Here is an 11,220-nt window from a genome sequence, read left to right on the forward strand (position 1 = left end):
AAGTATTGCTACCCCAGCTTTTTTTTCATTTCCATTCGCCTGGAAAACCTTTTTCCATCCCTTCACTCTCAGTCTGTATGCGTCCTTTTTTTTGAGGTGAGTTTCCTGTAGACAGCAGATATATGGGTTTTGTTTTCTTATCCAATCTGTTACCCTGTGTCTTTTGATTGGGGCATTCAATCCATTTACATTTAAAGTTATTATTGATAGGCACTTATTTGTCACCATTTTTATTCTATACCCCTGTGTTCCTTCTTTGCTTCCTATTTCTTTCTTTCTTTCTTTCTTTCTTTTTTTTTTTTACAGCAGACCCTTTGGTATTTCTTTCATTGCTGGTTTGGTGGTGATAAACTCCCTTAGCCCTTTTTTGTCTGTGAAGCTCCTGATTTCACCTTCAATTTTGATTGATAGCCTTGCTGGGTACAGTATTCTTGGATTGAGACCCTTCCTTTGCATGACTTTGTATATTTCATTCCATTCCCTTCTGGCTTGATGAGTTTCTGTTGAGAAATCAGTTGCTAGTCTGATGGGGGTTCCTTTGTATGTAACTGTCTGTCTCTCTCTGGCCGCTTTTAAGATTCTTACTTTGTCGTTGGTGTTTGCCAACTTAATTATAATGTGCCTTGGTGTCGGTCTTTTGGGGTTCATTTTGCTTGGAACTCTGTGAGCTTCTTGGATTTGTGTGGGTTTTTTCTTCCCTATATCAGGGAAGTTTTCTGTTATTATTTCTTCTAACAGGTTTTCTATTCCTTGCTCCGTTTCCTTTCCTTCTGGTACCCCTATTATCCTTATGTTGTTTTGTTTTGTGTTGTCCCGAAGTTCCCTTAGGCTCTCCTCATGCTTTCTAATTTTTGTTTCTAGAAGCTGTTGTAATTGGGTATTTTTTTCCATCTTGTCTTCTAGCTCACTTATGCGGTCCTCTGCTTCTTCTAGTCTACTCTTGATGCTTTCTATTGAGTTCTTTACAGCAGCGATGTCATTTTTCATTTCTTCTTGGTTCTTCTTCATTTCCTCTTGGTTCTTACTCATATTGTCGAATTTGTCTTCCATCCTTTTCAGCCACCTTATGACCATTTCTCTGAATTCTTTCTCTGATAGGTTGTTTGCCTCTAGTTCGTTTACTTCCTTTTCTGGTGATGCCTGCTTCTCTTTCCTGGGGGGGCTAATTCTTTGTCTCCCCATGGTCTCTCTTCTCTGGATGTCTGGTTATATAGTTCTCTCTCTCCGGCGTTGATTTAAAGGTACAAAATACAACACAACCAGGCACAACACACAAGGCACTAAACAGAATTGTATTCACGATATTAATAACCTCCAATAAAGGTAACCACCAGAGAAAGACAAATTAGGGAATAGGAGTGGAAGAGGGAGAGTAAAAAGAAAGAACAACAACAACAAAAAAAAAAGAGTGTGAATCTGAACTTGGGAGAAGAGCATAAAGAAAAAAGAAAAGAAAAATAAGTAAGAGAGGCAAGAACAATACTAAGAGAGAAAAGGGGAACAAACTATATATATGGGGAGTAGACTCCACTAGAACAACCACTAATCCCAGCAAATTCCAGCAACACGAGCCTGGAGATTAATACAAATTGCAACACCAACTAATATCAAGTGAGGCAAGGGAAAACAAAAGTAATAAAAAAAACAAAAACAAAGCAAACAATAGAACCAACCAAACAAACAAAAAGTATAATCAAAACAATCTCATAAAAAAGCATAAAAATTCAATCTAATCAACATTCAAGCAAACAACAACAAAAGGCCAGAGAGAAAAATAATTTTTTTAAGGGGAAAGGTTAGGAGGAGAGTGATGGCAAAATGTTAGCGTTGAGATAGGGTAAGGGAAAGATGCAAATAGAATGTAGGACACTAATCCCAAAATAAAAGAAAGAGAAAATCTAATGACATTAAAAAAAAAAAAGTAAAATAATAGCAATAATAATGCTGATTGAAAATAAAAATGTAATAATTAAAAAGATGAAAATCGAGGAAAAAGAAAAAAAATTTGTTTCTTAAGTAAAAGATGCAAAAAATGAAAATTAAAAAAAATTAGAATAAAAAAATTGGAAAAAAAATTAAAAAAAGAATTAAAAATTAAAAAATAGGAAGACTAAAATGTGAAGTAGCGGCTGTCATTCACTTCCTCTTTTATTCTGTTTGGTATGCCTGTTTCCCAGTCTGGGCGGTATTTCAGTTCAGCTTCGTTCCTCTGCTCCTCCGTGTTGTAAGCCAATCCTGCTTTTTAAGCCGGCCGTGTCTTAATTTCTCGTATTTATTTTTGATTACACCAGGGACAATTAGCGTTTCAGCCCCTTGGTGGCAGTGTTTCTGAATTGACTTCCGGGCCTCTCTAGCTTTTTTTTTTCCCCTCTATGGCACTCACTACCAGTTTGTGGAGGTGTGCGCCTCAGAGCTGCCTCTCCGATGGTCACACCCAGCTCTGTTCCCAGGTTCCGAAAAAACAACTTCCCCTGCAGTCTTTCAGGGTTTTTCCACCTGGGTTTTCCTATGCGTTGGGCTTAGTAAGCAGAGTCGGAAAGAGCCCAAGTGTGCGGACAGTGGGTCTGTGCGCCAGACTAAGGAGCCCGCACTCCTTTGAAAATTCTTAGTCTGATCCTCCTCGTCAGATTAAAATGAGTTGATTTTAAGAGGTCACTTCAGTTAGCAACTCAGAGGATCCCCTTCCACATTCACGGATCACGGCAGCTCCAACTGCCGCCGATTTTTCTAGGAACAGACCTCCCGGTTCCCGCCGGTCCCACGGCTCCCGCGCTTCCCTCCCACTGCGGGGATTAGAAACCACACCTTATTTCAGGCGAAATCTGACCTTTCCGTGGTTCAGTGAAGGGTTCCTTTGAATCCGAATGTTTGCGCCGATAGGGGACCGGTGTTCTGGTGCTCGCAGCTGTTCAGTGTTTGCAGTTGTCGCGGAAAGTCAGGTTTCCCAATAAAATCCTCCTTTCCTTGCAAGATGGCGAGGCGCCCGGTGAGCCCGCAGCTCCGGGAGGGAACCCAGCCCCTGTCAATGCTGTCTCTATGTGGTCTCCACTTATGTCCTTGGTTATCAGGGTTCTCTCCAACTAGTCTTCAATTGATTTTTCAGGAAGTTTTTCTGTATTTTAGTTGTAATTCCAGTTTGGTCCTGGGAGAGTGTCAGTGTAGCTTCCACTTAATCTGCTGCCATCTTGGAATCCTCCCATTATTTCTTCAAATAGGTTTTCAGCATCTTGCTATCTCTCTTCTTCTGGTACCCCCATAATTCTGATGTTGGTTCGCTTGAAGTTGTCCCAGAGGCTTCTTACACTATCTTCAACTTTCTGAATTCTCTTCTCTTCTTGCTTCTCTGGAGGAGTGTCCTTGGCCTCTTTGTATTTCAAATCTTTGAGTTGATTCTTGCGATCCTCTAGTCTGCTGTTGGGTCTCTGTATAATATTTTTTATCTTAGTCAGTGTATGTTTAATTTCTAGTTGGTCCTTTTTCATATCCTCGAGGGTCTCATTGAATTTATCGGCCTTTTCCATGAAATTCTTGAAAAACCTTATAACTGTGGTTTTGAACTCTATGTCCAGTCGCTTGTTCTCCTCCATTTCTTTGGTTTGTGATCTGTTTCCTTGCCTCCTCATTTTCGCTGCTTCCCTGAGTTGGTAGGGTAGCTTTGTGTACTAGATGTCCTATTGGTTCAATGGGTCAGCCTCCCAGTTACTTGAGGTGGACACTCTTGGTGTACCCTTGTGTACTGTGTGTCCCCCAGCAGGAGCTACAGCAAGAACTAGTTTTCTCCTTCTTTGCTTGGGCAGTTTTGGAGCAGTCTGACTGGAGCTGCAGTTTATTTGGTTAAGCTGCCACAGAACAGGCCATTTATATGCAAAAGCCGCTGTGTGGGGCCTGGGCGGGTTTGTAGAATGTGCAGGGCGGGGTCTCAGGGGGGGCTGGGCCTCTGGGCGTCACTAGGCTAGGGCGTGGCAAACAGCGATGGCTGCTTTCAGCCGTCTCTGCCTTTCCGCGTTTCCAAGTCCCCGCGTCATGCGCTCCAGCGCAGTAAAACAATGATTGCTGGGCACACCTCTGCAAAAAAGTCACTCTCACTTTCCGACCTGATGGCCGAGAGTCCAGCTTCTCCTCGGGGGGGTCCCCCGCGTGTCCCCAGAAACTAGAGTTGAGAGTGATTGGGATCTTGTCTCCCTGCGGGTTGAAGAAAAGCTCCGCGCCCAGTCACCCGCCGCCAGCCCACTTCACATGCCTCCGTACCTCAGCTTTTTCGCGCTTGTGCTCCTTTCTCTCCTTAGTTGTAAATCTACCACTCAGCCAGCTTTCCTGTGGTTCTGGGTGGTAGACGTTTTGTCTTTTAGTTGTAGTTTTGAAATTGTTGTGCGAGGCAGCAGATTAGTTGTTTAACTTTGCCGCCATCTTGGTTCCTCTCTTTTCCTAATTATTGTACAATCAGAAATTCTATCTAATATTGTCTTTGACTTAGAATTTAAATTCTGGAAAAGCCAGATGAAATAGTGTACCCCACAAAGAGGAGGTTTTCTAGGGACCAGATTTCTCCAAAATAAATTTCTCCCTTGAACAATCAGGATGGCTAATGACCACCTTTGTCCTTCTGAAACCCGATGCACACTTCCTTGTGTCATCAAGGCCTTTTTCAGATGTGTTAGATACCACCTGTTGGTTAACAATCAAGTTAATCTTCCTGCTTTTGTCCAGTGAACTGGTCTATCTCTTGCTAATAAGTATCAATTCTATTAGTCAAACTCAGAATCTTTGGATTATCTACACCAGAAGTCTCCTAAACAGTATTTATGGAATATAATAATTATAGAAATAAATTCTTTAAAAAACGTTTTTATTCATTTTAGAAAGAGATGAAGGGAGATGGAGAGAGAAACATTGATGTGAGAGAAAAACATCCATCAGTTGTCTCCCCTATACACGCCACTGGAGACCAAATCTGACCGGGCCATATGCCCTGACTGGGAATCCAACTGGCCACCTTTCAGTCTATGAGAGGACACTTAAACTGAGTCACATTGGCCAGGGCTAGAGATAAATTCTTATAAAACTTGGGGTCATATAGATGCCAATATGGGAGACATCCATGGATATTTATTTTTAATAACTTTTTATTTTGAGATAGTTTCATACAAGAAGTTGCAAAAACAGTAGAGTTTCCATGTACTCTTTACCCAGCTTTCCCTAATAATAATGCCTGTCTAACACTACTATGTTGTCAAAATAAAGAAATAAACATTGGCACAATACTATCAACTCAATTACAGATGTTACTTAATATGTATTTTTAAAAATATTTTAATTGATTTCAGAGAGGAAGGGAGAGGGAGATATAAAACATTAAGAGGAGAGAGAATCATTGATCCGTTGCCTCTTGCATGCCCCCTACTGGGGATGAAGCCCGAAACTTGGGCAGGTGCCCTGACAGGGAATTGAACCCTGACCTCCTGGTTCATAGGTCCACGCTCAATCACTGAGTGACATAGGCTGGACCAGATGTTATTAATTTGTAAAGTTGGGGAGTTGTGTGAATGATGAGAAAAGGGTAGGTGACAAGGTGAAATAAAACCCCTTCTCTGGTTCTGTATCGCAGCACTTATCTAATATTAAGCTTTTATTCTATCTGCCAGGGATTGCAAATTTTTATCCTCTACACAGTCAGAACAAAAATCTTCCAGAACGAAGCTTCCAAAATGTTGAAGTTGCTGTCGTCATCCGCTGAGAGAGTGAAGTTGCTGCCATCCGCAACCAGGATGAGGCTGCGTGCGAGGATGTATAACATGCTCAGGTCACTGCCAGCCCTGAACGAACGCTTTCGGCTGCTGGAGCCAGCTGTGGTTACCGAGGAAATGACACTCTCCGGAAGTGACCAAGCAAGCATAAGCAGCTAGACAGTAAAACTGTTGCCTTCTGTGGTCTTTCTTATTTCAACGTGTGTGAGTTTTGCTTTTTCTATTTCTTTCCTTTGCTACCTACTCCTTCAGGAAAGTCTCCCTCAATATATTTGGCTCAAGGTTAAAAATCAGGTAAAACCTGTTGTTTATTATCATCAGGGATACTGGATTTGGTAGGTTTTTTTTTTTCCTATTATTCAACAGATTCTTACCTGAACGAGGTGAAGAATCCCATCCAGCATTCAAAATAATTCAAGATTATCATTGCTCTGTGTACATCATAAAGTCTGTGACAAACTTTGATAAAAATGTAGAACCTAGACAAATTCTTTTACGATTTACTGCAAAGGATACAAGGAGAAAAATTTACCGCCTGATGAACACTGTGAAGAGTTGCTTGTATGTATACTTTTGATCTGTGAATATTTAAAATTTGTATGTGCTTATACTTTCCAATTAAGAATTTTGTATCCATTTAACCTCTGGAAAGGGAATTTTTTGCTGTTTTTTAAAAAATCATGTTTTATGACTCAGGAGTTGGCTCTATGAGAAACGGGCGGGGAGAAATAGAAAGATTAGCTGGTTACTAACACCTCTGGATATTTCCTCCCACTTCTTAATATATCTGCCCTTTTATTGATGAAATGACACAGAGCCTCACAAAGTGAAAACATTAGTCACAGTCACCCCTATGGCTTTTGAAAGATCTAACTAATTGCTCATGGAATTTTAAACACTTGAATTATGACTTCCTAAATAAAAAAAAATGACCTCCACTGGGTTGGGGGGTACTCCCACTGGAATTAGGAGAGACAGTCTTTGCATTGCTGTTTTGCCAAGAACTAGGCAGCTGCTGTGAGTACACTGAACTAAGGCACTAACATGTCCGGTGAGCTGTGGCATGCTCTTTTCACCACACCCTAAAGTATGTGTGTGTTTTTATAGAAATGGTTTTAAATGACTGTTGGATTCCTAGACAAGACAACAAGAGCCTGTTTCATCTGTAGAATAATTGAGACCTTATAGGGTAATGCAGAAAGGCAAAGGGAAAAGAATAAAGAAGAAAAGCAGTTCTCAGAGGTCAGTGTTTTAGTGGTGTTATAGTGCTACGCCTAGGTAGGGGCTGGACACAGGGAAAATTATAAGATGTGGTTGACCTACTCTATTTCCCAAAATATATATTCAGATAAAATTAAACCTTAAGTAAGGGCCATTTTAAATATGAAAAAAAAAAAAAAGCACCAAAGAGCCACATTTACTCTGAGGGTGGAGTACATGTGTTCCCTTGGTGATTTTAGTTTTCTTTGCACTTTTTCAGCGTTCTTGGTATATAGCAACCAGAATTCCTTATAACACTCCTGACCTAGCTATACCATAAATTTGTAAGCTCCACATGCATACTGTGGAGGCTAAGTCAGGCAGACATTGATGTACCTGCCCTGAAATCTAACCACGAGAAAACAATTCTATTTAAAAGGATCTTTTTGTTTAGTGATAGAGATCCAACTCAAATTAGGTTAAGGGTCAAAGAGAATGTAATGGCTCAATTAATTGTAAAGTCCAAAGGCCAGGTTGGTTTTAGGTAGGGTTCTGGTTTGCCTGGACCAGACTCAATTTGTGCCTGTTGTCCTGACTTAGGTATTACTTACTAGCAGCCCCTTTTACTCTCGAAAGTGTCCTGGTTTGAGGCATAAAATATATGATAATGTTAACTTTAGATTTAGAGTTCAAATGCAAGGAGTTCAAAGAATGTGTCAAGATTCTTTTTATCTCCCTGTTTCCTGGCTCTTTGTGCTTCTGTGTTTGGCTTTATTCTCAAATTGGGTAGACACGGGTAGAAATTGGCCATTAGCATCTCCATCCTTCTGCCTTGCAACCTCCCATCAGTGTCTCCCTTTGGCTGTAGCCAGCCAGACGCCAGCTGAGCCAGGAGCCTGTGGGGCTCATTCCCTTGTGATACGGAGCGCAGCAGGGGGAGGGAGAGGAAAGGACCTAAGAACTGGCACGCCTTGCTTGGTCGTGTGCCCACAGGCGTTGTGTTCAGCCTGGGTCACATACCCGCTGTGAAGTGGAGGAACGGGGGACGACGTGGCTGACAGGATATCCTGAAGTGGAGAATGGGCAGTTATACCAAGCATGGGATGCTGGCAGCACCCACTACATCTCCTGACAAAATCCAAGTGCCCTCTAGGAAGGCAACCAGCCACTGGAGGCTCATCAGTCATTTGACTCTGAGTAAGCCTATGAGATCCTTGCCCGAGCAGGGTTTGAATGCGGTGGGTAAGGAAAGCAAGAACTTATTTGTAGCCTTGGAAGTTGAGGAGCAAGGATAGAGACTGTAGAAGTGGAAGAGTGCCTTACTTAAAGAATTTCAGGAAAGGAAAGCTGAGATTACTGCAGAACTGGTTTTTGTGATCTTATATGAGGCCAACGTTTATGGTTCTGATTTATAGTGTGTGATAACAGTGCCCTTTGGCCTTTTGATTGTGGCAGCACATGTAGTTTCTTTGGAAACAAACCACCCTGACCTTTGAATTTCCTTTCCTGGGTCTTAACTGTCAGTTCAGAGCTCACTGTTTAATCGCAAGAGTTTGGATTGCTCCCCGCCACTCCTCCCCCCTCCCCCCTCCCCCCCCAACTCTTCTCATTTTAAAGTTTATCTTTTCTTTCTTTCTTTCTTTCTTTCTTTCTTTCTTTCTTTCTTTCTTTCTTTCTTTCTTTCTTTCTTTCTTTCTTTCTTTCTTTCTTTCTTTCTTTCTTTCTTTCTTTCTTCCTTCCTTCCTTCCTTCCTTCCTTCCTTCCTTCCTTCCTTCCTTCCTTCCTTTCTTTCTTTCTAAAATATATTTTATTAATTTTTTACATAGAGGAAGGGAGAGAGATAGAGAGTTAGAAACATTGATGAGAGAGAAACATCGATCAGCTGCCTCCTGCACACTCCCTACTGGGGATGTGCCCGCAACCAAGGTACATGCCCTTGACCGGAATCGAACCTGGAACCCTTCAGTCTGCAGGCCGATGCTCTATCCACTGAGCCAAACCAGTTTTGGCTCTTTCTTTTCTTTCCTTTCTTTCTTCCTTTCTTCCTTCCTTCCTTCCTTTCTTTCTTTCTTTCTTTCTTTCTTTCTTTCTTTCTTTCTTTCTTTCTTTCTTTCTTTCTTTCTTCTTTCTTTCTTTCTTTCTTTCTTTCTTTCTTTCTTTCTTCTTTCTTTCTCTTCTTTTTCTGTTTTTTTTCTGTCACCAACAAATAGAGATTATTCTCGAGGTCATTGCTATCAGTTGGTCATTGCCTCATCAGAAGAGCTTGGCCTTCTTTGCAAACATTTGGGAAACCCTGGCCAAAAGTGTTGACTAGGTTATATCAGCCTGTCAATTATAGGAGCTCTCTGGTTCTGTGGAACCTCCTTAATGTGACCCTGGGGCTTTAAGTGCCTGGCTGGCAGATTAGGTCCAAGACAGAGACACCAAGATTATGTGTAGAACCTGGGGGCAAAGGTTCAGGGGTGTAGATGGGGCAGGTTACATTTACATTTATATTTTTAAAACACCGTGTTAGCCATCTTATAATGATTTTAAAAGATACTTAGTATATATTTTTAAAAAGCAAAATTCATAATTCCCTATCCAAACATATTAATGTCTGTTTTGTCATGTTCCCTTATGCTCTTTGTTTGATTATATAAGAATTTTACATAACTGAAATCTATATATATAAAAGCCTAAGTTGACTGGCCAACCAGCTGGCTAGCCAGTAGCTATGACACACACTGACCACCAGGGGGCAGACGCTCAATGCAGGAGCTGCCAAGCTGCGGTCACTTGGCAGTGGTGGTCCTTGGGTGACACACCTGGAACCAGAGTGGAGGGAGCCCAATTCCGGAGTGCGTCACCCAAGAACCGCCCTCTTGCAATCCAGGACCCCTTGGGGGATGTCGGAGAGCCGGTTTTGGCCCGATCCCCACAGGCCAGGCCAAGGGATCCTACCAGTGCACAAATTGGTGCATCGGGCCGCTAATAGTAAAAAAAAACACCTTATTCTGATTTTTACTTTAAATCAACTACTAATGAAATCCTTATAATAACCAGTGTTTGCATAATATAGTATAGTTTACTAAGTTGTTTTATTACTGGATACATATATCATTTCCATTTTTAATATTATAGTGTCAAATGATTAAATTAGTACCTATATTTTTCCTTTCTTTTAAATTATTTCCTTAAGATAAATTCTCAGGAGTTCCTTTTCATTAGGGTTATTTGATGAAAATATTTTCTTCATTTTATTATTTTATTCTTTTTTAATATAATAAATGCCTCCCTCTGCATTTAATTTAAAATATCCAAAAGATTTATAAAGGATTTAGCAATTTTTGAGTTTACATGTCCTCATATAGGCAGATTATTTTTAATTTAGGGTTAAGGAATATATTAGGGACTATGTAAGAAGCTTTTAAAATGAAGAACAGGGACATAAATATGCCAACCAAAGACAAACGAATCATGTGTGACAGGTACATGACATGTCTAACCCTTCATTATATCATTCAGCTGTTGGATGAGGTTCCATGACAAAGTTATTTATTCCTCTCAAATATGTTTTTTGACTATTTTTGTCCATCTACCTTTTCTTAAAAATAAAACATTAAATCTTGGAGAAGAGGGGAATAAGCTTTATTAACAATTATTTACTAACACACACAAAAGATTCAAAGTAGTGTTACATATGCATCATCTATATTACTTCATTTACATATAGGTACAGTATTAAAATGTGTGTTTGAAAATAATATATAACAGTTGCTGAAAAACTGGTTAAGTAAAAAAATCAGGAGGAAGGGAAAATAATCTAGGAGCAAAAAGTAAGAAACCAGGCATGAGATTACTACCCAAGAAGCATGTTATAAGGTCTGGTATTTTTGCTAGGAGTGGGCCACAGATTGGACTGTCAGCTTTCTGACAACCAACATAAATAGGGAAACGTAATCACACAAGTCACATATCTCTTAACAATGAAATAAATAAACACATAGTTATTCCAACACTACTTGAAATTGGTATTAAGGTTTCTTGAAAATGTCCATCTAGATATATTGCCAAATGAGAGGGTAAACTGTTTTGAACAAACAGAAGGGTTATCACATTTGGAAATGCAATTTCCATGCCTGCCAGTTTGCTAAGTGTATGCTAAACAGTCGTGGTGATGTTCAATGTTACTTCAAAGTTACACAATACCATGTATCTACAAAGACACACAACACACTTCATGTACCACAAGAGCCTTCATAATCACAAATGAGGCACTGAAGACTGTTTCTTC

At 40.3% G+C, this 11,220-nt stretch overlaps 1 protein-coding gene across 1 annotated transcript in view; it reads left to right on the forward strand.

Moving 5' to 3' along the window:
• Positions 1-6,217, forward strand: part of ADGRG7 (adhesion G protein-coupled receptor G7) — a 92,987-nt gene extending 86,770 nt beyond the window's left edge. Inside the window, exon 16 of the mRNA XM_079766335.1 lies at positions 5,643-6,217. Coding sequence (XP_079622461.1) covers positions 5,643-5,903 — 261 coding nt within the window. The 3' untranslated portion in view covers positions 5,904-6,217. The remainder of the gene's footprint in view (positions 1-5,642) is intronic.
• Positions 6,218-11,220: the final 5,003 nt, after the last annotated feature.

The sequence above is a fragment of the Cnephaeus nilssonii genome (genome assembly GCF_951640355.1).
Source record: "Cnephaeus nilssonii genome assembly, chromosome: 3".
Lineage (NCBI taxonomy): Eukaryota > Metazoa > Chordata > Mammalia > Chiroptera > Vespertilionidae > Cnephaeus > Cnephaeus nilssonii.